This window comes from Herpailurus yagouaroundi, unplaced genomic scaffold, assembly GCF_014898765.1.
Source record: "Herpailurus yagouaroundi ecotype Mexico unplaced genomic scaffold, PumYag 160, whole genome shotgun sequence".
Classification (NCBI taxonomy): Eukaryota; Metazoa; Chordata; class Mammalia; order Carnivora; family Felidae; genus Herpailurus; species Herpailurus yagouaroundi.
The window spans coordinates 47,159,957-47,187,334 of NW_024412401.1; the positions used below are offsets into that span (position 1 = coordinate 47,159,957).

Sequence of the window (27,378 nt, forward strand, 5' to 3'; positions counted from 1 at the left end):
TCCTGATACCCAGACCCATTCTGGTGCCCTAGAGAGTCTAGTAATGGTGCAAGCTATAATCATTGCTACCATTTACTTGCTCTGCACTAGGTGTTTAAATGCCTTACCTAATGCTCACAATATTTCCATGTGACAGCTGGAACTTTTTATCCCTATTCTATAGATGAAGAATCTGAAACTGAAAGGTATTCCTAGATGTTCTCTTAGAGCTAAAATACCATGAGAAACATATTCTGGTTTTTTTTTTTTTTTTCCTGTTAGATTCTCTAACTAGCATTCCAAAAAGCACTGTTCTTTCGAATAGTATAATGGGTGAGTAAAAGTACTGGAAAGAAAAGGAGGGGGGTAATCACAGGGGCAAGTAAATTTGAGAAATTCAGGGTTCATAAAGGTATACAGGTTTCTTTATTGGAGGACTTCACAGAGCATTCAGTGTGCTAACATACTTTGTAGATATCTGAGGCCATCGTCCTTCTCCCTGACTGTATCTTAGAGTCATGCCCAGGTCCCATGCCATATCAATTAAATCAGGATTTCTGGGGTACAATCCAAGCACAGATATTTTTTAAAAGCTTCGCAGGTGATTCAAAATGCTGCCAGAGTTGAGAATCCAGCTCAGTATTAATTACAGCCCTCTCTTTATTTCAGAGAGCATCTGATTAATATCTTGTTCAGTAAGACAAAGATTTGGAAATGCTGAGATATAAACTACCAAAGCACCCCTAAAATTCCAAAATTTTAGGTCCATTTCAGATCTGCTAGACTATCTAGGTCCAAAAAGTAGAAACAAAAATTCCTTTATCAGATTGAAAAATTTTTCCTTCAAAATTGCACTGCTGAATCTGACAGGAACAATCTTAGTCTAGAGGTCACATTTCTGTGTTTTCCCTCAGTGTATACTGGCTACTCTACACAAGAATCTTTACCAAATGAAGTAAGGCAACAATAACAACAAGAATTCCTTTGCAAAGGTATAATTTTTGAGAATTATTTTAAAGGTATCACTTTAAATGAATGATCCCAGAAAATCTGTAAGAAAATTTTCCAAAATGAAGTTAATTAAAAAAATTGAGATATAATTAATTCAAATACCATAAAATCCACCCTTTTAAAGTATATAACTCAGGAATTGAAGTTAATTTGGGAAACCCTGAACCTGTTTCGCCATCCACTGAATGACCATAATATCACCAATCACTAGCCTTGCAGTTTGTTCTGAGATTAAGTAACAAAAGGCCACAAAGCACCCTGCACATCATAGGCACAAAGGAAATGTCAGACTCTCTTTCCCTACAAAGAAAACACAAAATTCTCATTATAATGTAACTTTTCTGAGGGCAATGGTAGAAACTCTTTTATGCAGTTGGTGATGGGCCTGGAATAAGCATTTTGAAAACACTGCCTGTCTCATTCCCTTCACAAGCCAAGGAAGGTTTGGAAGCCCAGCACTAAGAATGTTACCTGCAATATAGCGAATCTCAGGTAAGCACATCATGAGGTCAGGAAAGCGGTTCGGCTGATGTGTGTATTTATATTCAGTGAAATCCTGGCAAATGTACCAATATCGCTTGTTCAGTTGTTCCAGCTGTGAGGCACTGGTCAGACCCCTGATATCTGTTAAAAAAAAAACACACACACACACACACACACACAGGAAATGGAGGGGTTTTCTATTGGGGAAAGAACCCCAGGTCCTTCAATATGTGCATCTTTCAATTAAAAGTTATTAAACATTGTCACAACAGGAGACCTTTTCTCTTTCTGACATGGAGGAACAAAACTCTGGATAAGGGAAGAGAAATCAGATAAAGGCAAAAAATTATAAAGGACAATCACTAGACTGAAACACTTGAGTGCTAGGATCTATCTTCCTCAACTCCTACATAGCTCCCAGCACAGTGCTTGACACAAAACAGGCACCAGTGGATGTTCAACAACTGGCTGAGTAATCTACCTTTCACAATGTATCTTTCAGAGTATCTTTAAACTGGCCCTTTGCTGGAGGCCGATCAGAAAGCTTGCAGAGCCTACACGTTTATGCTAGGCATATACTCACACATGGTCTCCTATGTGCTTCTGCTCACACTATTCTACCTGGGCTGTCACTCCAGCTTTTTCTATATAGATTTCTCTCTTTATATAAAAATGTATATGTGTATATATAATATATATGGACATGTATGTATGTACACACACACACAATCCCTTTTATCTATAGAATATATAGTTTACACACACACACACACACAATTTGTATATACATAAATAAGAGAACATAAATATTCTCTCTATATATATCTTACCCAGCCTTTGAGGCCCTACTCAGATTTCTCCTCCAAGAAGTTGCTGCTGATCTCCCTCCCATCTGAGGCTCAAGTAATGTGTCAAGTGCCATTTTAAAGTGTGTATTTCTTGAGGCCAGAGACCTGGGGTCTATTTTTATTTAATGTCTTTAATGCTCAATACAGTGCCTGGTCTAGGGAAGGCACACAGAACAGCAGATAAATGAGTGGAGAAGACAAATGAATGAATAGTGGAGAAGCAGCAGGAGGAGTAGGCAAAGAGGAGGGTATTGGAAGTCTCGACTAGGAAACTGAACACAGGAAGAGAGCACTTTCAATGTTACAAGGCAGCAAAAGCGCCCCGTTGCACTGTGAGAGTACAGCACTCATACGCTACTTTGGAAAAAAGAGAATACAGATTCTCCTCTACACTCCGGTCACTAGCAGCTACCAAGCGCCACTTTGCAGGTAATCCCCCACATAAACCACATTCGGCCCTCCTCTAAACAAAAGCCATGCTTGATACGCATTGTGTGAGTTCTTGTGCACCACCATTCTGCCCTGAAGGGGCCGTCAGAAGCACTGCCAGACTGTCACAGAGGTCTTATCTCCAATAGTTTCATCAGTCACCCTGCTCTTCTTCAGTTGCTGGTAAACTTGGTACAAATTTTAAATGACGCATGTACTGTCCTTGGTGTCTGTGTTTAAATGCATTAAAACTGACTAAACAAAGCGAATCCTTTTCCTTCCTCTATGAGTTATAGAGACTGTGGCATTTAGGTTTGAAGAAAAAATCCAAAGCATGCTCTGCACTATAGAGGGGCAGGATGAGGGGAGCACAGGCCTTTATCTAAGATTGGTACCCACATGGTGTGGCAGATTCTGTGTGACAGTCCTGAGGGTAAAGGGGTGGGAGGTGGTGTGTGAAACGAGGGCAAATGCTCTCTGGCCAACAACAACAACAAAGTCCCCTTTCCTCATCCCCAGCTACTTACCTTGATTTAAGAAGTTAATTGCTTTCATGCAAGCGTACTCTTCATTGCTGACCTTTAGCTGATGGAACTTGTGATATAGGTAGATGAGCCTCTCGATCACCTCCATCCCTTCATCACTAAATCTGGGAAACAGACAGTGGAGGTCAAGGAAGGGAAGCCAGAGGTCTCCTATAGCTCCTTAAGGAATCTAGGATTGAAAAGAGCCCGAACTTGGGGGAAATGGAATCCAGAACCATTTGTGAAGGACAGGTAGCTCCATGGTTTGTCTAGCAGCCAAGAGAGCTCATATAAGCTGAGGTTCCCAGGGTCAGGTGGGGTCAATCAAATCTAAGTTCAAATCCAGCTCCAACATATAAAAGCTGTAAGACTTTGGGAAAATCATTTGACCCCTCTAATCTTTGAGGTCCTCTTTTGTAAAATAGTAACACTTGTCTGCTTAGGGTAACAAGGGCCAAAGGCAGTCTGTGAAACATAAATGTGGAGAAATATGACATTATTAAGGTACTACTATTGTTGAAATGCAGCCTGCAGTGTCAATGGCAGCTGCCATGGTGACTCTATGTGAGCTTCTGCCACGATGAAGAAAAAGCTGACGGTTATATTTTTTAGGTTCACTGTTTCTAGCAGGGCTGAGGTTACACACAGTGAAAAAAAATGTTTGGCATCCCTGACTTCAGCTAGGGAGGGACAGAAACATTAACTGAGCCTCCATGTCATACCAGTCTCTGTGCTGGGCACTTTATTTATTTTATTTATTTTTTTATTAAAAAAAAAAATTTTTTTTTAACGTTTATTTTTGAGACAGAGAGAGACAGAGCATGAATGGGGGAGGGTCAGAGAGAGGGAGACACAGAATCTGAAACAGGCTCCAGGCTCTGAGCTGTCAGCACAGAGCCTGACGCGGGGCTCGAACTCACGGACCGCGAGATCATGACCTGAGCCAAAGTCGGACGCTCAACCGACTGAGCCACCCAGGCGCCCCTGGGCACTTTAAAAAAAAATACATTTATTTATTTTTGAGAGAGAGCATGTGAGTGGGGGAGGGGCAGAGAGAAGGGGAGACAGAGGATCTGAAGCAGGCTCTGTGCTGACAGCAGAGAGCCTGATGCGAGGCTCAAACCCACAAACCGAAGTTGGACGCTCAACCATCTGAGCCACCCAGGTGTCCCTGTGCTGGGCACTTTATGTGTACTTTCTCATTTAATCTTCTCAGCCCTATGGGCTAGGTGAGACTATCATTACCACTGTACGGACGAGAAACTGAAGTTCAAAGAATGGAGGAGACTGGTCCACAAGCATACAGTTGGTGGCAGAGCTAGAACCTGGAACCTGGGCTAACTTCCCAAGGCCTTGGTTTTTCCAACATCTACATAGCAGGTAAGACTCAGTGCGGACCATGATCCTTTCTTTGGATCAGGAGAAAGCTCCTTGGGGGAAGACCAAGTTTTAGAAAAAGGAAGCCAAGGTTAGAGGACTAATCCTCTGGGTCCTAGTGGGGAATACCTCATACCAGAGGTGGGGACACCACCAAACCAAGAAGGCAAAAAGGCTTAATGGGGAAGCAAGTGTTTATAAAAGCTGGGGTCGGGGTCACGCTCAGCCTCTGCCCTTCCAGGAGTGGACTAAGGAGAGTTCCAGACAGGCCTTAGATGCAGCTCAGTCATGGAGAGAAGATGCTCAGCCCTGGGACTGCTCCCTGGTGGCATGTTCAGATCTGAGTACTGCAGCCCTATGCCAGGCAAGAAGGCGCTGTCTGCCCCCCTCAACACCTGGGGATGTACTACTGCTGTCTGGGCTCTACTACGTTCTGCGTTGACTCTGAAGGCCTTGCAAGGACTTGGCCTCCTGGGCAAGCAGCACATTTTTTCTTCCCTGGGGAAAGCCTGGCCCTGGTTGGAGCCAGAGACATCTGCCCTTCTCAAGCACCAGGGGGAGCTACAGCAGCAGCTACCTGCAATCTAGAGCCCTGGCCCTTTTGCCTCCAAGTCTGGCTCCCTCTTAGTCTGAGCTGGGGTTTCGTTTCTTCCATCAGCTGATCTCAACAATGACGGCTGACTCCATTTCTCTCTGTGCCTGGCCCAACAGTTTTTATAACTTTATTAATACTTTCCCAAACTGGCTGATAGACAAATTTATACTGAACAGCTCCTATACTAACCTTATCTACCATTCTACCCTTTGTTGAGCATTTGCTACTTGCCAGGTACTTTGTTAAATATTCGACACACATTATTTCATTGGATACTCCCAATAAATCCACCAAATTGGTATTATGATTCTCTGTTCACATGTGAAAACAAAGCTCAGAGAGGTTATTTACTGTGCCCCTAGTGCATTCTTATATTTTACCCCCCTGACAACCATGAGATATCACCTCCACGTTAGGGATAAGGAAGCAAAAGAAGAGCATCTTGCCTTCCACAAAAGTTACATGGTAGATAAGTGGTGGTGGGTGGGGCCAAAGTTTAAACTTAAAGTTTCTGATTCCAAGCCTGTTGCTTTCTCAGCACTCCATTGTCCACTCCCTGACTGTCAGGTTCCCACAGCAACTCAGCCCAGGGCTCAACTCAGCTACGTGCGGGGTATGCTGCAGTGCCTCGATGCTGCTGAGACATGCAGGAGGCAGTGGGCCTGAGAGTGAAGATCACATCACTGCCTCATCACAGTACTCTGCTGGCTACTTCTGTTCTTGAGAGGAAAAAGGTCTTTCCTGCAAATTCCCTCTAGGATCTGCCTGGAGGGGTGGTGTGGGGATGAAAAGCAGTAGGTCAAAAAGGAGGACACAAGCAGAGCGGCAATGCCAGCATCTGTCTGTGGCGCGGAGCAGTGTAGCAAACAAAGATAACGTTCTCTCCCTTAATCAGCAACCGCTTGCCCCAAGTGCTCCCTCTGGCACTGCAGAACCTGCAGGTGTGTGGTTATCAGCCAGACCCCCAGCCTGTGGTGGTGAACTTACTGCAAGGGATACAAAGGAGCTCCCAAGTGCCTGGCATGAGCACATGTCCCAAATCTGCCCGTTCTACTGGGGACAGCACATACTCTCTTTTCCAAATTTCCTAGGACAGGCAACTATCAATGGACCCCTGACAGTGGTGGGGGGCTGGCAGCCAGCCCAGTAGCCCCCACTCAGTCTCCACAGCCTGACTGCAAAGCTTTCCTCCACACCCCGCATCCCACCCCTTGATAAACAAATTGTTCTCTGTTCCATGGGCCTGCTTTCTCCTCCAGCCGTGCCTCCTCCACATCTGCCCACTCCACAGTTCTAACGCCCCTGTATTCCCTGTCTGCACATTATCAGCATTTAAAGCCAGAAAGTTGGACAAACACACCCATTCTTCTTCGAGGTTCCCATTACATAGGCATGCTAGGACAAAGAAAACATTCCTGCCAGGATCCCCCAAACCACTGGACCATTCAGTCAGCAATTGAAACTGACACTATGTAAGTTATGTCCCATTAAGGGGCCTGAGAGGCCTAGTTGTCTCCTTTTCATTCAGCTAAATGCACCTACCCCCAGGAGCAGTCATCAGCCACAACCTTAGAGGAACTGCCATCTCAGCACCCACATAAACACTCCACGATGGGAGTAAGACTCTAACTCCAGGACACATTCCAGAAAGCCGAAGTTTTGAGAAGGCTAAATAATTCAGCAGAGGGAAACGGTAAGGATTCTGGGCTTTGGAGCACAACAGATCTAGGTGGTGATGTCTACTTCATCTCTTCCTAGGTTTGTAGCTTTGAGTTTTCACCTCTCTGACCCTCATGCTCCTCCTCTGTGGAACAAGGATAATATTAGTGCAGTTGCTTCGGGTGGTGGTGAGGACTAAACAAATAATGTTTGTATAGCACTTAAGATGGAATTTGGCACAATAAACGGTCTATAATTGTTAACTATTATCATTATTAATGGCATCATCATCATTGCTCCTGTTGTAACAGCAAAATGATTGTGTTTCTTGAACCTTACAGCTAGGATCTGAGCAGGGAAGCTGGGAGGCAACTTTTCATAGATCTGGCAGAAATGGAGCTAGTGCTTGTGAGATAGAATTGCCCATTAAAGCCCATCTAGTGCAAGGCATCTTCTCTTGAGAGTGAAGGAGTCTTGATTAGGGCCAGGAGCAGTCACTGGCTGGTGCTACAATCTGCTTTAAATCAAATTCACCCAGCTCACTGTCTGATAACAGCCTGATTAAGGAAAATGGGTACCATAAATTTGATTCAATATTTGAGAAGAGAAAAGGAGGTGGTCATGTATCATCGGGGAAAAGCCCTTTCATGACAGCAGGAACTTACTTGCACTTAAGAGTTGTGAAAAAGTAAAGGCATTTTGGGGGAGTAGGAGTAATGCAGGAGCAGGCAAGGTAGAAAAGAGCTATGGCCAATTACAGACTCCACACCCTGGGTTTCTAGCAGAGGAAGGAATGCTTTACACTGATGTACCTGATTCCAGGCTTTTTCACACTTCCTTTTCCTCTGACCTCCCGGGCAGTTCCCCATGCATCTCAGGCTCAACAGACTCCAAATCAAACTCTGAGTGGCTCATCTCTTAGCCTGTTCTTCTCAGGCTCCATTATCTTGGCTAAGAGAATTGGCACTCACCTGCCTGGTAGCACCTCCACCCAACTTTCCACTCACTGAAGTCCCACTGACTTTACCTCCTTGTTATCTCTTAATTTTGTGCTGCCCTCCCTATTCCCATAGTCACTGCTGCCTTGTCCAGGCCTTGTTTTCTTTTACCTGGATTATGGAACAACCTCCTACACAGACACCACCCTCTAGCTTTGTCCATGCCAATCAATCCTGACTTTAGAGCCTCAGGGATCTTCCTAAAATGCTAACTGCCCATGTAATTACTCCACTTAAAAACATCCTAGGACTTAACTGTAGTTACATAATATAATCCACATTCTTTAGATTGGCATTCGAATACCTTCATGATCTGCCTTTTTATACCTTTTTCTCCAGTCATTTCTCCCCTCATTTCTGTCTCTCAGATACATTCTCTCTATACAATCCACAGGATTGCTTTTGATTCCATACACAAACCAACTATCCGAGATCTCTAACTTCTAGGACTCTGTTTTATCTCCTGCCTTCCTCCTGTTCTCTATAATCTACATATAAAAACCCACTTCAAGATGCAACTCAAATGTCTTATCCTCTGGCAAGCACTACCTGATTATGCAAGTAGAGGTACTTACTTCCTAGTCCCTCATATGTCCCTCAATCTCTACCAGTATCCCCCTGGATTATAGACTGTTATCTGTTTCTATTTGTCTCCCAATCCCCTAAACCACGGGGCTCTCACCTGAGTCAGAAACCGTGTCTGCATCATCTACGATCCCAACACCGCTCCCCTGACATGCACGACAGGGTCCTAGTACATGGAATCAGAACTAACTTGTTGAAATTTAACTCCTATTTTTCCATGGAAGGATTCCATATGCTTTTAACATGGAGTAGTAAGTCCTGACAACAAATCTATTTCGTATCCTCAGAATCCACTAGAGAGCTCAACACCAATACATCATCTAGAATTAGTACTGTTCAACAGAACTTTCTGAGATGATGGTGATGTTCTGTATCTGCACTGTCCAATACACAATCCACTAATCACATGTGGCTAGTGAGCACGTGGAAATGTGGCTAGTGCTAATGAGGACTGAATTTTTCATTTTATTAAATTTTAATTAAATTAAATTTAAAAAGTCACCCGAGGCTAGCAGTTACTATATTGGACAGTGCAGCTCTACATTCTCCTTGGTAAGGAGGCTTCCTAGGAAATAAACATTCCCTCACTAATTTAGCAGTTACTGGCCCCTGCCTTGCTCTTAGGGCCCAAGGGACTGGATACAGTGGGATGGGGTGCCTTATAAAGCTCAAAGCCACAGAGGGATCTGCATGGCCAATGATCCTTGCCTACCTGCAGAAGACCTGGGAAAACCCATCATTCTATAGAGACTGGATCCCATAGGCTGACTTTGTAGACAGCCCCAGGCTGCACTGGTGGATTCCAAGCAAATAAGGAGGCCAGGCTCATTGGGCCAGCTCTACAAACCCTGACAGTATTAGCATTGCTAACCGCAATTCAAACACTTAGTTGGCCCAGAGTTAAGGAGGAGATAGGAATTTGATAGAAACAATGAATTAGAGGCTCAAGACAAGGGGTTAGGTCATGAGCAAAATCAGATAGCTCTGTTTACAGGTCAAAGTGTCAGCTGGGTTCAAAGCTCTGTCATTTACAGATTACCCTGAAACCAGTAAGCATCACTGAAAAGGAAATATTAGAAAATCAGAGGAGGGTATTGGCACCCTGATTCCTCCCTCCCTCAGCTGTGCAAAGAGCCCTTGAGAGTCTTGGAGCTTTACTCTCAGCCCAACACTCCCCCTGTCTTTATGCCATGGTAACTGGATGGCAGGGGAAGATGTACTTTGGTCCTGTGTAGAGAAGTGTGGGGGCTAGCACCCCATCTCCTTCAGCTTTCATTGATGGGGGTACCTTTTCTCCTCTCTTTCTTGGTGCTCTGGAATCCCATGACTTCGTTTTTTTAAACTGTTCAATAAAGGTGAATTAATGAAATGTCTATTGCAATGTGATTTAAGCTTTATTTTTCACATGGATAAATTAATAAGCCAGAAAAGCTGTATCAACTGATCATTTGTTCTGATTTTGGGTTGTCACCATGTGCTGTAGGTCTTCAAAGTGAGTAAAAGATTTGTGCTAGACAGGGAGATTAGGATCCTGGTCAGCTGGGATGAGACGTTATGCCAGAAAACATTGAAAAGAACGGCTCAGTCTCTTAGTCCCATGCTGTTACCATCTCACTGCATCTCAGATACAGTAACAGAGCCTAAGCTTTGACACCAGGTAGGCATAGGTTCAAATCCAGGCTCTGGAGTGTTGGTCCCCAACACTCAAGGGCAGGTCTCTTTGAACTTCAGTTTTCTTATCTATAAAATGGGCATAACCACACCTATAATGCTGGAGGCTGTGAGAAAGAAAGAAGACAATAATATAAAATACCAAGCCCAGGGGCAGCTGGGTGACTCAGTTGGTTAAGCGACTAACTCTTGGTATCAGCTCAGGTCATGATCTCAGAGTTTGTGAGACTGAGCCCCACACTGAGCTCTGCACTGGCAGTGTGGAGCCTGCTTGGGATTCTCTTTCTCCCTCTCTCTTCACCCGTCCCCTGCTCACATTCTCTTTCTCTCTCTCAAGATAAATAGATAAACTTAAGGAAAAAAAAAAAAAAAAAAAAAAGCCAAGCCCGGTGCCTGGCACACAGTAGATACTGCAGTGACTTCTAGGTCTTATTCTTGAATTGTAAACTATAGCTCAGAGCCCCCTCACCTTACAGATAAAGTTTAAAGTTTAGATTTTTTTTGTTTTTCCCAGATATATTCTCTTACCTCAATGATCCAGATGTGATTAAAATAATAATAATAATAATAATAATAATAATAATAATAATAGCTTAGAACTCTGTTAAGGCATGCTGCACAATATTATTTATTTTTCACAACTACCTTGTTGGGGGAAGTACTGGTATAATCCCATTTTAGAAATTCAGAACCTGGGGATCAGAGACTTGACCATGGTCATAAAGGTAGTCAGTGGTAGAGTGAGGATTCAAATCCAGCCTTGTGTGTGGCTTTAATTCCTATCCTTTGGAGTGTCAGTGGGGAGCACTCCATCCCCACCTTGCAGGAATGACAATGGTTTGGTTGCTTGGGACTTCCTCCCCAGCCAACAGCCCTTACCTGTGTAGTTCCTCATCAGAGGGTGAATACTTGGCAGTGACATCAGCCAGCTCCCCAAAGATCTGTTTGCTATAAACAGTGAGGGAAGACAGCAGGATTAATTCTTGCCATGTAGAGCTCAGGAGGCACGTGTAATCCTTGATTGAGAGCTCGCAGAAGAAAGGCAGTTTCTTGATCCAAGCAATCTGCCTAAAGAGCAGCTCATCAGCTAGGCGGCAAAGCAGGGCAAACAGCTCTGCCTGAGTCACAGCATACCTGGGGGTAGGGACAGTGGAAAATTACTTCCAGTGGCCAGAGAGGGAGGATAAGGGCACAGGTAGAGGCTACTCCTAAGAGTAGAAAGGGTCTCTGGCAGTGGGCTCCTTGCCCTTGATCATGGGTCTCCAACTTCATTCAACTGAGTCTAATGATAAAGCGGCAGGACTGGAGCCAGCAGCAAGCTCAGGGCTGGGGAAGTGGGTTTGGTGAGAAAAGGTTGTAGAAAGGAAAGGAGGCTTGGAAATTTGTGCAATTATTAGGAAGTATGACTTTTAATGTTGGTGTCCACAAATGTTCCACATGTTGAGAGAAAATTCTGTGACCCCTGCACTAGTTTTGGCAATGAGAGCTCCATTAGGTCAGGTCTGGTACCCACCCAATACAGGGGCTGACAACAAAAATGAGCCTGAGGCCAGACGGCTGAAAGAGAGAACATGTTCAGAAGGTTTTCCTGCTCTCATTGCACCCCCTGGTGGTGAGTTCAGGAACTAAAGTTGCTTAGCCTTTGGTGAGTTACTGCTGTATGGAAGGAGCAGGGCATTTCTCATCTCTGGGCTGGATGAGATAGGGTCCCAGTTTTCTTTCTCTCAAGGCCCCTGGGCATGACTCTTCCCCACACCCCCACACTCAGATTTATAAAGATTTTGTGTGTCCTTCTTATAAGAAAATCTTTGAATTTCCTCCTCTGATATTGGAGACTAGCTTGAAAGATCTCCAGATACATCCTAGGGATCTAAGCTTGATAGCAAACAGCCTGTGCCCCAGGCCAAAGGAATGGGTGCAGCAACTGGTGGGCCTGAAGGCTGAACTAGTATCTACTCAGGTAGAGGTGACAGAGGATTTAAAGAGTATTCCTTCCACCAACTCAGGTCTGTACACAGAGCACATGGCACCAGGCTACCAATGGGTACGTTCGCTAGAGATGCAGATAGTCCACAACCAGTTAGTGCCTTGTTACGGAGCCTGAACTTAATGTATGATTATCCCCAGAAGTATATTTCATCTCTGACTCAGAGCCAGAGAAGCACTTCAGACCCATCCCAGGGCCTGGCTTACCTAGCTAGGCCCAAGCAGAAACAAGTCTTTTAATCCCAAATTCCATAAGGATTGACAAAACAGTCCCAACTCTATTAAAAAAGATGCTCAAGAGAAAAACAAGGGACCACTGCCTTCAAAGATATATACAGATTTGTCCTCTGATGTTTCAGTCATTACTCATTATCCCCTGACTCATTCCAAAGCCTAGGGTATTAGTAGCCAGGGATGAAGGTGGGTGTGGGGTGGAGATCATTTTGAAGTTGCAAGGACTAAATGGGGCACTCACCCATCTTCAATCAACATGGGCGTGCCCAATGGCTCCAGGTCCTCCGCTGATACCAGCTGGTGAATCAGACTGTACGACTGAGGATCCAGGCTGCGAGCTTGTGGGGGCAGAAGTGGCGAGTGGGCGGAATAGCTAAAAAGGTGCGGTATGTATTGATAGTGTGGAGGCACAGACATCCCCATGTACTGCTCTCTGAATGCCATGAATCCATTTAGTTCCACAGACCTACTGGAAAGAAAAGTTTCATGTCAAGCAGAACCATGGCAGGTGTACTGCCTGCTCAAAGGAAGTGAGCCACAATGTGGCTAAGGTGTTCTTTGGCCATGCAGTGTGTCTTCATCAGGGACATAATTAACGGTTACATGCATGTCTCCCCTACCAGATAGGGACTCTGTACAGATGTGTGTATGTGTGACTTATCATTGGACACCCAGCACCTGGCAAAATAGGTACTGAATAAAGAGTGGTTGAATAAATTCTTTGTATAGGTGCCACATTTGAAGAGATTTTAATGGATACTCACAGACTCTGGTCCACAAAGGTGTGGGGATATTTATTTTTTTATTACTGGGAAAACTAACGCACAGCCAGCCTAAGGGCCTTGCCAGGCCACAAAACAAACCCAGCACCTAGCAAGGAACCTGACATGTGGTAACAACTCCCCTAAACATTCAAAAGAAGGAACAAAAAAGGAACAACTGAAAGAACTGAAACAAAAAGGAACAAATGAATGAATAAAAGTTACAGTAAAATTCCAAGAAACAGGCAGATAAAAATCTGCAGGCAGATTCTTGGTATTTTCCTGGAGAAATCTAATCACTAACCATTGGAAAAATCTAACCACTAACCACTGAAGAAATCTAACCACTCTGTTACCTAAAACAACAATCCTGTAGCTTTACCTAGATGCATGTCCTGTAACAGGGGCTGGTAAACTATAGGCTAATGGTACACAGCCACATTCATTCATTCACGTAGTGTCTGGTGGCTCTTGCACCATAATGGTAGAGTTGAGTAGCTGAGACCCAGACTGTATAGCCTACAAAGCCTAAATTATTTATTATCTGGCCTTAGAGAAAAAGTTTATCAATCCCTGTCCTATAAGAAAGATTTCTGCAAAAAGGAAATCTTCCCTGGTAGTTGATGGCTACATTTACACATAACAACTAACTTAACATTCTTGAACAAAGAGTCTCCAAATTGGTATTCCATGATAACAGCAAATTTAAATCACTAGCTTAAAATTTTTCAGTTTCTTAAAATTTATAAAGTGAAAATCTTCACTCTTGCTGAGGCAAAGAAATTAGAACTTAATTCAATATGGTCAATGCGGTTTGTTTTATTTCAGTGATAAAGTAAATGAGAGAAAAGAGCTACATTTAAAATGTTATTTTGTTAGGTGAAGAACGTATGGGCACAGACAGCAGCTATAGTACTTTATTAGTCTGCAAAGAGACTGCTGACATTTTCAAGGTCTTCAGCAAAAAGTAGGCTGTGAAATGCTGTTCTGTGTCATCCTGGTCTGTCCCTGCCCCAAAGACTGAGGGAACAAGAGCACAATGGCTGAGACAGCCCAGAGGTTCCGTGTGGGTCTGTGTACTCTCTGGGTGATCCCTAGATGATGCTGGGTTTGCCTTGAAGCTCACCTGGAGGACAGTGTGGAGCCCGGTGAGGGCTGGTTGCTCTCTGAGGCCCTGTTCCCAGGGGAACTGTGGTCGCTGTCACCATGGTTGCTCCAGTGATTGGCCTCTTCCTCAAATTCCTGCCCAGACATGATCCTTTCGATCTCCTCCTCTGATATCTTTGACAAGGAATTGACACATGTTAGACTGGGTGCCCAGGATAACCTCCGTTCCTTCTTTAGGACTGAGAATGTATTTAAAACTCACATTCCTAGAACTCTCTAGAGAGAAACCCAGATTCCCCCTCTTCTACCTCCATACCCCACAGTCTCTCACTAATCTTTTTTTTTTTTTTTTTGTCTCTCACTAATCTTAGGACAGCTCGGTTGCTTGCTTCCTAGCACCACAGCTCACCATAATTTTCCTCTTGTCCATTTACCCTCCTCTCAAGCCACAAAGTGTCTATGTTCTTCATCATTCCTCTTTGTCTTTGAATTTATTCTTCCCTACCCCTGAAACACCACTCTTCAATAACAAACTCCTCCTTGCCTTTTAAGACCCAATTCAAATGTTACCTTCTTTGTGAACCCTCTATCACTACCTAGACAGAATTTTAGGTCCTTCTTCTGTCCACTTACAATTCTATGGATTCTGAGATAGGCAGAATAACACAGTGGTTAAGAGTATGAATTCTAGAGTCAGACCACCTTTGTTCCAACACAGGTTCTGCTACTTTCTAAAAGTTGTACAATCTTAGGCAAGTCATTTACCTATTTTAACTTAAATTCCTTTATCTATGTGGTGGAGAGAATAATATCTGTCTCGTGGGGTTATTGTGAGGATTAAATTAGTTAATACATTATCACATGTTTAGAAAAGGGCTTAGCACATAGCAATAATTATGGAAGGCTGACAATGATATCTTCATAATCATTATTATTTTTATAGCATTTATGGTAATGTATCATAAGAATACCCTCTATTAGACCTAAGGCTATGATTAGAACCTAGAAAAAAGTGCTCAAAAAATGCACGTTGGATAAACAAATGTTCACTTAGTAAGTACTGTCCATAAAACTCCACATGGATTTTCTTAGTAAGAAAGACATTCCCAACCCTACTAAATAAATGAGAAGAAACTCTAGCTCAGACAAGTGAACTGACTTGCCCAAGATCACACTGTGTGTCCACGTCTGGGGAGGAGTTTGAGGAAGAGGCCAAAGTATCCAAGTATTCAGTCCCTGGCTCTAGCTATCATACCACACAGGGAGTGAGTAAACACATCTTCTATACAGTGTTTAACCCAGAGTTGAAGCTTAACTGGCTAAACTTAGCATGGGATGAGAGTGAGTAGTAAGGAGGAAAGGCCAGATACATTTTTATTTTTTGTTTCTATAGAAAGCCTGGGAGGACATTTTCTCTGAAATCTGAGTCAAACCTGCATAACTCTTTGTTCCAGCAGCCTGTGAGGAAACCTTGAGCTGCTCTGATCATAAATACAGGAGGCATTTAGAACTGGAAGCCAGCCAGCATACAGGACTTGGAGGGAAAACAAGAAACATTTAACTGGTACACAAGTTGAGTGACTGGCCTTAAATAACTTAGATTGTGTACTGAATTGGAGGTACGGTAGTCTTTATTCAAGCACATGTAGCAAAACAAATCTTTTCACTTAGGGATCTTTAGAACACTGAAATCACACATTGTATAAGACACGTGAAGGGGCGCCTGGATGGCTTACTCAGTTAAGCGTCCGACTTCAGCTCAGGTCATGATCTCATCATGGTCTGTGGGTTCAAGCCCCACACCAGGCTCTGTGCTAACAGCTCAGAGCCTAGCGCCTGCTTCGGATTCTGTGTCTCTCTCTCTCTATCTGCCCCTCCCCTACTTGTGCTCTGTCTCTGTCTCTCTCTCTCAAAAATAAATAAACATTAAAAAAAAAAAAAAAAGACCTGTGAAGACAAAAGGTGCCATCAAACTGTAAGACATTTAGTGACACCCTGACTGAAGCAGGCTCAGTGATGGCAGTGAGAGGAAGACGAGAGCTTAGAGGGCATGGAAGTACTTGAGCGAGGTGAAAACAACCAGTCAGTAAGACTGGTTCCAGCTGGGAGACAAAGGTGTACTGTACCTGTCTCTTCCTATGGGTCCCATAGTACACTAGGCCATCAGTGATGCATTAAGGGGATGGAACACACCAGCAGTGCTTACGTCTAGGTTCAGACCTCATCTGTCATTTTCTACTTGGGTGCTCACTGTTGGGCAAGTCACTCAAGTTTTCTGAGCCTTAGTTCCCTCACTTGTAAAATGAAGATAACACCACCTCCTTCACAGTTCAGGATTCCCTCACAGGGTGCAAAACTGAGCCAGACAGACTTGGGAGGTTGATCTAAGATAAAGTTATGAGGTGCAAGTGCACAACAGTTGCTCAATTCTATCCCTTGTAATTAAGCACTTGGAGATCACAGCTTTCTCTTCCTAACAGATCATCTAAAAAAGTAAAAGACAAAAGAGGAAATTATATGCCTAGTAGCAAAATGTCAAATGTAACGAGAGATGAAATAGGAATGTTTCTCTGAGCATCAGCTACCTCAATTCTAGAGAGAACATAGGGTCTAGAGACATAAGCGACTGAAAAGCCCTGGCATGTTAGGAGAAGAGTACTCAAAAGTCATTGGGTAATGCTGAGGAAGGTTCTTCATTGAGGAAATGCTTAAGAATTCTTCCCGGGGCGCCTGGGTGGCTCAGTCGGTTAAGCGTCCAACTCTTGATTCCTGCTCAGGTCATGATCTCACGGTTTAGAAGATCAAGCCCCATGTCTGGCTCTGTGCTGACAGCACGGAGCCTGTTTCGGATTCTCTCTCTCTCTTTCTGCCCCACCTCTGCTTGTGCTCTCACTCTCTCTCAAAATAAATAAACATTAAAAAAAAAAAAAAAGAATTATTCCCAGTGGATAAACTTTCTGCTGCATCTAAATACAAAAAGAATGACTACAAATAAAGGCCACACATGAAAAGCCCACAGCTAATATCATTACTCAATAATGAAAAACTAAGAGCTTTTTTCCTAAGATCAGGATTACAGCAAAAATGCCCACTTTTGCCATTTCTCCTTACACGGTATTAGAAGTCCTAGCTGTTGCAATTAGGCATGTAAAAGAAATTTTTAAAAAATCTAAACCAGAAAGAAGTAAAGTACCTCTGTTTATAGATGACATGATCTTGTAAATACAAAACTCTAAAGATTCCACACAGAAAACTTAGAATTAATAAAAGAATTCAGCAGGAGCACCTGGATGGCTCAGTCAGTTAAGTATCTGACTTTGGCTCAGGTCATGATCTCACGGTTTTTAAATTCGAGCCCAGCACTGGGCTTTGTACTGACAGTGCAGAGCCTGCCTGGGATTCTCTCTGTCTCTCTTTCTCTCTCTCTCTCTCTCTGCCCCTTCCCCACTTGTTCTGTCTCTCTCTCAAAATAAACAAACTTAAAAAAAAAAAAAGAATTCAGCAACGTTTCAGGATAAAAAAAAAAATCAATATACAAAAATCAGTTGCATTTTTATATACTAACAATAAATCTGAAAAGGAAATTAAGAAAACAATCTCAGTTACAATAGTATCAAAAAGAACAAGATATTTAGGAATAAACATAATTAAAGGGATGAAAGACTTGTATACCGCTGAAAGAAATTAAAGATATAAATAAATGGAAAGACGGCCTATGTTCACAGATTAAAAAACAATATTGTTAAAATGTCCATAGGATCCAAGGTGATCTACAGATTCAGTATAATCCTTATCAAAATTCCAATGGCATTTTTTGCAGAAATAGAAAAAAAAAAGTCCCAAATTCATATGGTAACACAAAGAACCACAAATTGCCGAAACAACCTGACAAAAACCAACAAAGCTAGAGGCCTTTACACTTCCTCTTTTTTTTTTTTTTTTAATTTTTTTTTTCAACGTTTACTTATTTTTGGGACAGAGAGAGACAGAGCATGAACGGGGGAGGGGCAGAGAGAGAGGGAGACACAGAATCGGAAACAGGCTCCAGGCTCTGAGGCATCAGCCCAGAGCCCGACGCGGGGCTCGAACTCACAGACCGCGAGATCGTGACCTGGCTGAAGTCGGACGCTTAACCGACTGCGCCACCCAGGCGCCCCTACACTTCCTGTTTTCAAAACACATTACAAAGCTACAGCAACCAAAACAGTATGGCATGGTACTGGCATAAGGACAGGACTACAGACTAATGGAACAGAACAGAGAGCCCCCAAATAAGCCCACATATGTAGTCAAAAGATCTTTGACAAAGCTGCCAAGGCTACACAACAATAGTCTCTTCAACAAGTGGTATAAGGAAACTAGATATTCATATGCAAAAGGATGAAAGTAGATTCTGATCTTTTATACTACATACAAAAATCAACTTAAAATGGATTAGAGACTTAAATGTAAGACCTGAAACTGTAAAACTCTTAAAAGAAAACAGAGAAAAGGCTTCTTGTCATGTTGAGCTCTGCACTGAGCATGGAGCCTGCTTAGGATATTCTCTTTCTTTCTCTTTCTCTTTCTCCCTCTCTCTCTCTCTCTCTCTCTCTCTCCCTCTCCCTCTGTCCCTCCCCTGCTTATGTTCACATGCACTCTCTCTCTCTCTCTCCAAAAAAAAATGGCGGGGGGGGGGGCAGCAAAAGATTTGAATAGACAAAAACAGACCCAAAAAATCTTCTCCAAAGACATATAAACAGCATAGCCAACAAATACATGAAAAGATGCTCAATGTCACCAATCAGACAAATGCAAATTAAAACCTCACACCTGTCCAGAATGACAGTAACAGAAAAAAACAGAAAATAAAAAGTACTAGAGAAGATGCAGAAAATTCAAACCTTTGTGCACTGCTGGGTGGGAATGGAAAATGGTTGTGGCCACTATGGAAGACAGTATGAAGGTTTTTCAAAAAATTAAAAATAAAACCACCATATGAGCCAGTAATCCCACTTCTGGGTATTTATCCAAAAGAACTGAAATCAGGATCTCAAAGAGAGATTTGCACTTCCATGTTCACTGCATTATTCACAAAGGCCAAGAGCTGGAAACAAATATCCACTGACAGATGAACGAATTAACAAAATATGGTATATATCTACAATGGAATATTATTCAGCCTTAGAAATCCTGTCATATGCTACAATACGCTAAGTGAAATAAGGAAGTCACAGAAAAACAAATACTGCATGATTCCATGAGGTATCAAAAGTAGCCACACTCCTAGAAAGGCAAAAGTAGAATGGTGGTTGCCAGGGAATGGGGAGAGGGGGAAATAAGGAGTTGCTGCTCAGTGAGTATAAAGTTTCAGTCATAAGATGAAAAGGCTCTATATATAGATGAAAATGTGCATATAGTAAACAATACTGTACTGTATACTTAATTTGTTAATTTCATGTTATGTTTTTTAACACACACACACAGAATACCTATGTATAGGCCAAAATAAATCAAATTGACTTTCAAGAAACAGATATGATTTGAATAACATGAATATAAATATTGGATTAATAAAAAGACAGAATGAATACAGCATACACCCACACCCCAATTGAGTGCATACACGAACTCATAATGAGTTCATGTGATAGGAAATGTTCCATATATCATCAGCATATGTCTCAAAATGACTGAATTCCTGTCTTTCTCTCATAGTCCCTCATATTCAATTAGATAAATCCTACCAATTTTACCTATTAAATATCTCTTGAATCTATTCTCTCCCCTTCAATCTATACTATCATTGCCCTACCTAAAACCACTATCTATATCTCTTGGCTAGACTTCTGTAAAACCCTCTGAATTGCTTTTTCTCTGCCCCCAGTTTCACTGGCACTTACTCAGCTCCTCACAAACCATTTCTACTATTAGAACGGTCTTTCTAAAATGCACATCTGATTCTCTCTCTCTCTCTCTCTCTCTCTCTCTCTCTCTCTCTCTCCTTAAAAGCTTTTGGTGGTTGCCTCTTGGTCCACACCAATAATCCTTGAGGCATGGTCCTGCCCACTGGTGTCCTGAGGGATTTACATATTGGGTCATACACAAATCCAATTTTCTTCCTTCATAAAGTTGTTCTTCTGCTGGCAAGTAAGAAAAAGTGGTGTAGGCTTGTCCTACAAAGGCTTTACCTAAGGAACTATAATCAAAGAGAGTTCAAGGCTACTCTCTAGAGAACAGATTCCAAACTCAAGGAATTTGCCTTATCTTCTGCCACTCCATTACATGTGCCCAGTGCTCCAGCCTGACTGAATAAACTCCCTGTGATTCCTTAAAGATTCATCTTGTGGTCTTTTTACATTCTGTTCTGTCTAGCAGTATTACAAGATATTTGGCTCCCCATTCCTTCCCAACATAACTAATTCCTCCTTTTCCTTCAAAACTCAGTTGAAACTTTCCCTTCTCTAGGAAGCCTTCCCTAAATGTCTTTAGTCCCCAACAATGGCTCCAATCCAAACAGAAAAGAAGTCCCTCTTTTCTGTACTCCCTAGGTATCCCCTGTTACTACTCACTGTACTCTGAATGTCTGTTTACACATCTGTCTCTTCCACTAGACTGAGTTCACAGTACAGAGGACCTGTACAAACTAAGTACTTAATAATATTTGTGAGATTAAATGGGTATTATCATTCCTACTCTACAAACAAGGCAAAGTAATCTTACTGATTTCTGCCAGACTGTTTTAATGACATAAAAAAATTCTCTGGATGGTTTAAAACCAGAATTGAGTTGACTTCCTGTGAAATCCTTGGGAAGGGTTGAGGGAATCACAAAAAGAGCTTTAAATAATTATCTTACATATTTAAGATTTTCAAAGTACTTTCATACCAGGCTCTAAAAGCAGTTTTACAGGAATGAAAACAAGATGGCTCCCCCAGCAGGAGATGAGAGGATCAAGGATAAGTAGCTATGGGAACATGTGGAGCCCTGGGTTTCCAGGATGGATAACAAAGAGTGAGGCCTAGAACTCACCTGGACCGGCCCAATGCTCTTATTCCGGCCTCCGGGCATGCCATCTTCTCTGATTGCTGGAAGGAAACATAAGCCAAGACAGTCAAAGCATACCCACACAAGTCTACGCACTTTAAAAAGAGAACTTATGTGGCCCAAAGCACAAAGTAATAATTGGTGAAATCAAGATTAAAAAACAGGTCTTTCTAGACCGAAAGTATATATACTCTTTTCATCATTCTAGGCTACCTCATAGGCAACAGATCCTTTTGGACCCCCAAGGCAATGGACACACACTGTACACAATGCATACGTTTAATATTTCAACAAAGATGACAGCCTTATTAATAGTCCCCCAGTTACAAATATCCCACCAGGATGATGCATCTGAAGGCTTCAGTAAATTTAAAGAGAGGGATAGAAAAAATATTTCTATTTAAAAAAATTATTTATTTATTTTGAAAGAGAGAGAGAGAGAAGCAGAGAAAGGGGGAGAGAGAATCTCAAGTAGGCTCTGCTCTGTCAGTGCAGAGCCCAATGCAGGGCTCGACGATCCCACAAACCATGAGATCCTGATCTGAGTTGAAATCAAAGAGTGAGATGCTTAAACCAACTAAGCCACTCAGGCACCCTGAGAACATTTCCATTTTTAGATATTTTGTTTTATTTTCAGGCTAAGTTGCAGTCTAATGTGTAGGATGAGAAAAGGTTCTTTGTTTTTTGTTTTTTTTTAATTAATCAAAATTTTGATCTGATTGGTTTCTCCCTATAAAAGCAGCCAGTAGAGTTCCCATTGCAACTGTTTCTTATTCAGGTGATTCCACAAAAGGAAGAAGTTATTTAGCAATAAAAAGCACCCTTTAAATAGTACCAGTGTTATTAGGCATAATAGCTACTAATACTATTGCCATTACTGTTTATGGAGCACTTAATATGGGGGCACAGAAGAGAAACTTCTGATCTACAATTATAGAAACACTATGGTATCTGGCAAAACTTTCTGGCAAAGATGACTTCTGAACTGAGTCTTAAAGGATGAATAGGATTTACGCAAGCAGTAAAAGGGTGAATGAACAGTACACAGAAAAGCTTCAAGTTGAAAGTAAGCATGGAGTATTCTTTCTGGTAATTTCCAAGTGGTTCACCCTGGCTAAAGCTTGTGTGTGCGTGTGCATGTGAGTAGAGTAGTAAGAGATGAAGTTGGAGGTTGGAGAGGCCAAGTGGGGCCCAATCACTGATAGCCTTTAACGGCAGGGTAGGAATATGCACTTTAGCAGAGGAAGCCAAGGATGAGATGGAATGCAGAGGATGGATGTGGTCAGGTCGGCATTTTCAAAAAATCTTTACGATGGTCACTGTGAAGGTTGGCTTGGAGGAGGCCATGTTAACAACAGAAGATAAGCTAACAGCATCATGTGTGAGTAAGCTTTGCTCTGTGTGTGTGTGTGTGTGTGTGTGTGTGTGTGTGTGTGTATAAAATAATATACCTGCTTTCAAAAAAAATAATATTAAGAATCTAGAAAGTCCTTGGGGCAGGATTGAGGGTTCCAAGCCTAACACTCAGTTCATTTTCCTTAAAGCAGATATCATTCTCGGTATCCTTAAAAAATTACACAGTTCAGAATTAGACAAACTTGGGTCTAAATCCTGTTTTTGCCCGGTCTATGTAATTACACACAAGTTTCTTCACCTCTCTGAACCTCAGTCTACTAAAGAATACAGGGGCTACTGGAACCTATCATACTGGGTATTGTGGGGATTACATATAAAATAACATAACTAAAATATCAAGCATAAGGCCTGGCACATAAAGTAGGTACTTAGTAACTAATCCTTCCCTCTATCCAGCCTCTTTTCTACAAACACAGTAGCTAAAACACCAAGGTTCCATTCTCAGCTTTGCTGGAGCCTTAACATCTTCATCAGGAAAATGGAGGCAACGTAGTTTGCTTTACAAGGCTGCTGTGAATTTGGAGTGGGAAACATACGCAGCCTGTATTAGAGCCAGATGCATACTAGTTTTTGTCTGGGAGCAATCTTTCAACCTAATTTCAAGTTCTAAAATTCCTTAAAATTCCTTTTCTGCTGTTCCAGGGTCAGTGACAGTGTTCACACACTTCTATTTCCAATACTGAGTTCTCCATGTCTTTGCTTCAGCTCACATAATAAAGATCATTGGCAGATCCAGTACCAAACACATTTTAGTTGTCTTGTAGGTGAGGAAGGAACTCAATATGTTTTTCTTTTCGTTTAGAGGGCCACAAATCTTAAAGATTTACATCTCACCAATATTTTGTTCTGATACTTAAAAGCTTATGTTGTCCCTCAACCCCACCTGGACTAAGGAAACTCACATATGATGGACATCTACTGTGTTTTAGGTACTATCCTGGGTAAAACAACCCATGAGGAAAGTACTAGTATTGCTCCCACTGAACAGATGAATCTAAGGTTCAGAAAAATGAAGTATTTTGCTTATGGCAACAGAAACTAGACAGCAGAAGAATTAAGGTTGGCACCCAAACTATTAGACTAAGCCCAAATTTCTTTCCACAACTAGTTTTTCCCATTGTACCTGCATACCATTGGGAGAAACAAAATTTTAGGTGGTGCATAAACTCTCAATTATACATGTATCCTAATAGGCACTAAAAAAATACTGATTTTCCATTCACTGAGACGATAAAAATTCCCTTGGAAAATTAACTTTGATTTAAAAAAATTTTTTGATTTGGGGCACTGGGGTGGCTCAGTCAGTTAAGTGTCCAACTCTTGATTTCAGCTCAGGTCATGATCTCATGATTTGTGAGATCGAGCCCCGCATCAGGCTCTGCACTGACATCACAGAGACTGCTTGGGATCCTATCTCTCCCTCTTTCTCTCTGCCCCTCCCCTGTTCATGCTGACTCGCTCTCTTGCTCTCTCAAAATAATATATAAAAAATACAAATTAAAAAATTTGATTTAAAGAAGAATATAAACATTAATACTGGTTTGATCAAAGATGGTAAAATTCGTCAAGATGGCATGAAACTACCTGAAGTGTGTGAAATAATAGGATGCGTCACAGTGCCTCTTTTAAAACAAGAACTTGGATCATATTTTAAAGCTTCTAATGTACCCACATATATGGTATCACATTTGATCCTCACAACAACCTTGGAAGGTGTCCATTATTACTATCTTAGTAGTTTGAAAAAAAATTTTTTTAATGTTTATTTTTGAGACAGAGAGAGAGTGGGAGAGGGGCAGAGAGAGAGGAAGACACAGAATCCGAAGCAGGCTCCAGGCTCTGAGCTGTCAGCACAGAGCCTGATGCGGGGCTCGAACCCACAAACTGTGAGATCATGACCTGAGCCGAAGTTGGACACTTAACCAACTGAGCCACCCAGGCGCCCCAATCCTACGTAATTTAGAGATGAAAACACCTGAAGCTCACAGAGGAAAAGGGACTTGTTCAAGGCTACTCAGGGAAGAACTGACAGCTGAGATTTCAGTTTAGGTCTTCTGATTCTAAAGCTGTGCTTAATCCTTGATGTTACACTGAGCTAAGAGCAAGTTTCTCAACAGGGCTGAGAATCTTTCTTGTGGTGAACTGATACTGATTTAAAAAAATAAAAACAAAGGGCTTCCAGATATAAGACAACAGGAATGGATTTTGCTCCACTTCTTGTCCCAAGCCCAAGAATGGCAGCAGCTATGGTTCTCCTACCTCTGCTCAAAAGAAGCACAAAACCTTTTTCTGTTCTGGAACTCACATACTTACCATTCTTCACTTAGGCCTGGGCAGCCAACCCAAACCCAGAAGCAGAAAGGCGAGTAAGACACAAAGTTAACTACATCAAAACCCATTGGTGGCTCCCTTTGGTCTATGAGCTAAATCCCACCTTGCCAGCTTGGCATTTAAGACACTCCTATGATCTGGTTCCTCTGGGGTTCCCCATCTTCATCTCTTGTCACAAAATTTACACCGTAACTACAGAGAACTATTTGTTAGTCCTTGAACATACCATGCTGCTTTACACAGCTTTCCCTCTTTACATATTGTTGCCTCTACTCAGAAAATAACTTTCTGGTGGGAAAATCTAGCAGCATCACCTTACCCAAGTGACACCACCTCAACCAAGTGATTCAAGTTAACATGACCAATAATGGGACAAAGTACACCATGCCCCCTTGATATGATGCACGAAAAGGACACATCATCGCTTTTGTGGCATTCTTGCCAAAAATGCATGACCTGAACATAATCGTGAGGAAACTGATAAACCCAAGTTGAGGAATATTCTACTTGTTTTCTTCAAAATTGGCAATGTTATTCAAGACAAAATAAGACTGAGGAACCCTTTCAGATTAAAGGAGACTGAAGAGGGTGCGTGGGTGGCTCAGTCAGTTAAGCATCTGACTTCGGTTCAGGTCATGATCTTGCAGTCTGTGAGTTCAAGCCCTGTATTGGGCTCGGTGTCGACAGCTCAGAGCCTGGAGCCTGCTTCGGATTCTGTGTTTCTCTCTCTCTCTGCCCCTCCCCCCACCACTCTCTCAAAAATAAATAAACATTAAAAAAATAAATAAGTAAAAGAGACTGAAGAGACATAAAAGCTAAATGTAATACACGATCCTGGATTGGCTCCTATATTACAAAAAACACCTTGCTATAAAGGACACTGAAATAAATGGTGAAATTTGAATAAGATTTGCTAATCAGATAATAGTATTATGCCATATTAAAATTTTTTATTATTCTTTTAAAATTATTATTTTTAGAGAGAGAGCGTGAGTGAGTTCAGAGGCAGAGAAAGAATCTTAAGTAGGCTCCATGCTCAGCAAGGAGCCCTACATGGGGTTTAATCAAACGACCCTGGGATCATGACCTGAGCCAAAATTAAGAGTTGGATGATCAACTGACTGAGCCACCCAGACGTCCTTCCTGGTTTTGATAACAGTACTGTGGTCATGTTAGAAACAAAGAAGAATGATGTCTGTAACTTCCTCCCCAAGAGTTAAGAAAATACATACAAACACACACACTTTCTCTCTCTCCCTCTCCTCTGCTCCCTCTTCCTCTCCCAGCCTCCTTCCTTCCTTTCTTTCTCTTTCTCTCTTCCCCTTCCCTTCCCTCTCTCTTTCTCCTTCTTGAAGAGAAGGAAGAGGGGAGTGGTTTTTAAAAAGCTCCTAAGGGGCTCCTGGCTGGCTCAGTCAGTGGAGCATGCAACTCTTGATCCTGGGGTTGCAAGTTCAAATCCCATGTTATGTGTGATTACTTAAAAATAAAATCATAAATAAATAAAATCATAAACAAATAATAGCTGTTTAATTTTATAAGGAGCTTGAACTTCTATGCCTTCAAGATTCTGCTCAATTATTCTTTCCTTGAGATTTCTCAGCGCTCCATTTTTATCCCGATAAAGCAGTATGGCAATGCCACAGGATTATTCTCACAATGCCATTCTACCCACATCACCTTCTCCAAGTTTTCCTTAACCTTTTTACTTTTTAACCAGTTAACTAGTAAGTTATGAGACAACAAAGTTAAGGAATTCTAAATTTTCTCACATAATTTTTTTTTCACGATTCTTAACTGACATAAATTTTCTCGTAAGGCTCAGTGTAACTTCCTCTTTCCTCCGATGAGACTAACAATATTTCCCCCATCCTGTTTTGTGCCCTGGTCCCCCTACCAGAGTAAATCCACCAAACCAGAAAGCATCTTACCTAACTGGGAAATCTGCTGAAGGACACAAGGAAAGCGGCACTTGGCCATGGCCCTTAAGGGGCACACTGTCTAAATGGTGGGAACAGAGAAGTTAAGAGACAAAGATAGCACAAGATGATCGGGGCTACGGCAGAGGGCAAAAGGGGCTGTGGAAGTCAAGGAGGGTCATCTTTCCGGTGAGAGGTGGTATCAGAGAGAGCTGCTTAGAGGATGTTACAAACAAAAGCTTAGCCTCCAAGGAAAAGTATATATAACCAGGTGAGGAGATGGGGATAAACCATTCTAGGGACGATGAAACTACATGTGCGAAGTCCTCCAAACATGAACCATCATTGAGTTTTTGGAGAACTAGGATGGAATGCGAACTGTGTGGGGAGCAGCAGAGGGAGAAGGGAAGGGAGGAAGTGGCTGATGCTAGAGTCAGAGGGG

The 27,378-nt window shown here is 42.2% G+C and overlaps 1 protein-coding gene across 4 annotated transcripts in view; it reads right to left on the reverse strand.

Moving 5' to 3' along the window:
* NR6A1 (nuclear receptor subfamily 6 group A member 1) overlaps positions 1–27,378 on the reverse strand; it is a 231,724-nt gene that overhangs the window by 5,655 nt on the left and 198,691 nt on the right. For 2 of the 4 annotated variants that reach the window (XM_040482293.1, XM_040482295.1), the window contains 6 exons: positions 21,259–21,314; positions 14,267–14,421; positions 12,621–12,848; positions 11,039–11,293; positions 3,278–3,399; positions 1,462–1,614 (listed from right to left, as the gene is read on the reverse strand). In XM_040482293.1, coding sequence (XP_040338227.1) covers positions 1,462–1,614; positions 3,278–3,399; positions 11,039–11,293; positions 12,621–12,848; positions 14,267–14,421; positions 21,259–21,314 — 969 coding nt within the window. The remainder of the gene's footprint in view (positions 1–1,461; positions 1,615–3,277; positions 3,400–11,038; positions 11,294–12,620; positions 12,849–14,266; positions 14,422–21,258; positions 21,315–27,378) is intronic. The other 2 variants (XM_040482294.1, XM_040482296.1) reach the window with 2 other exon arrangements.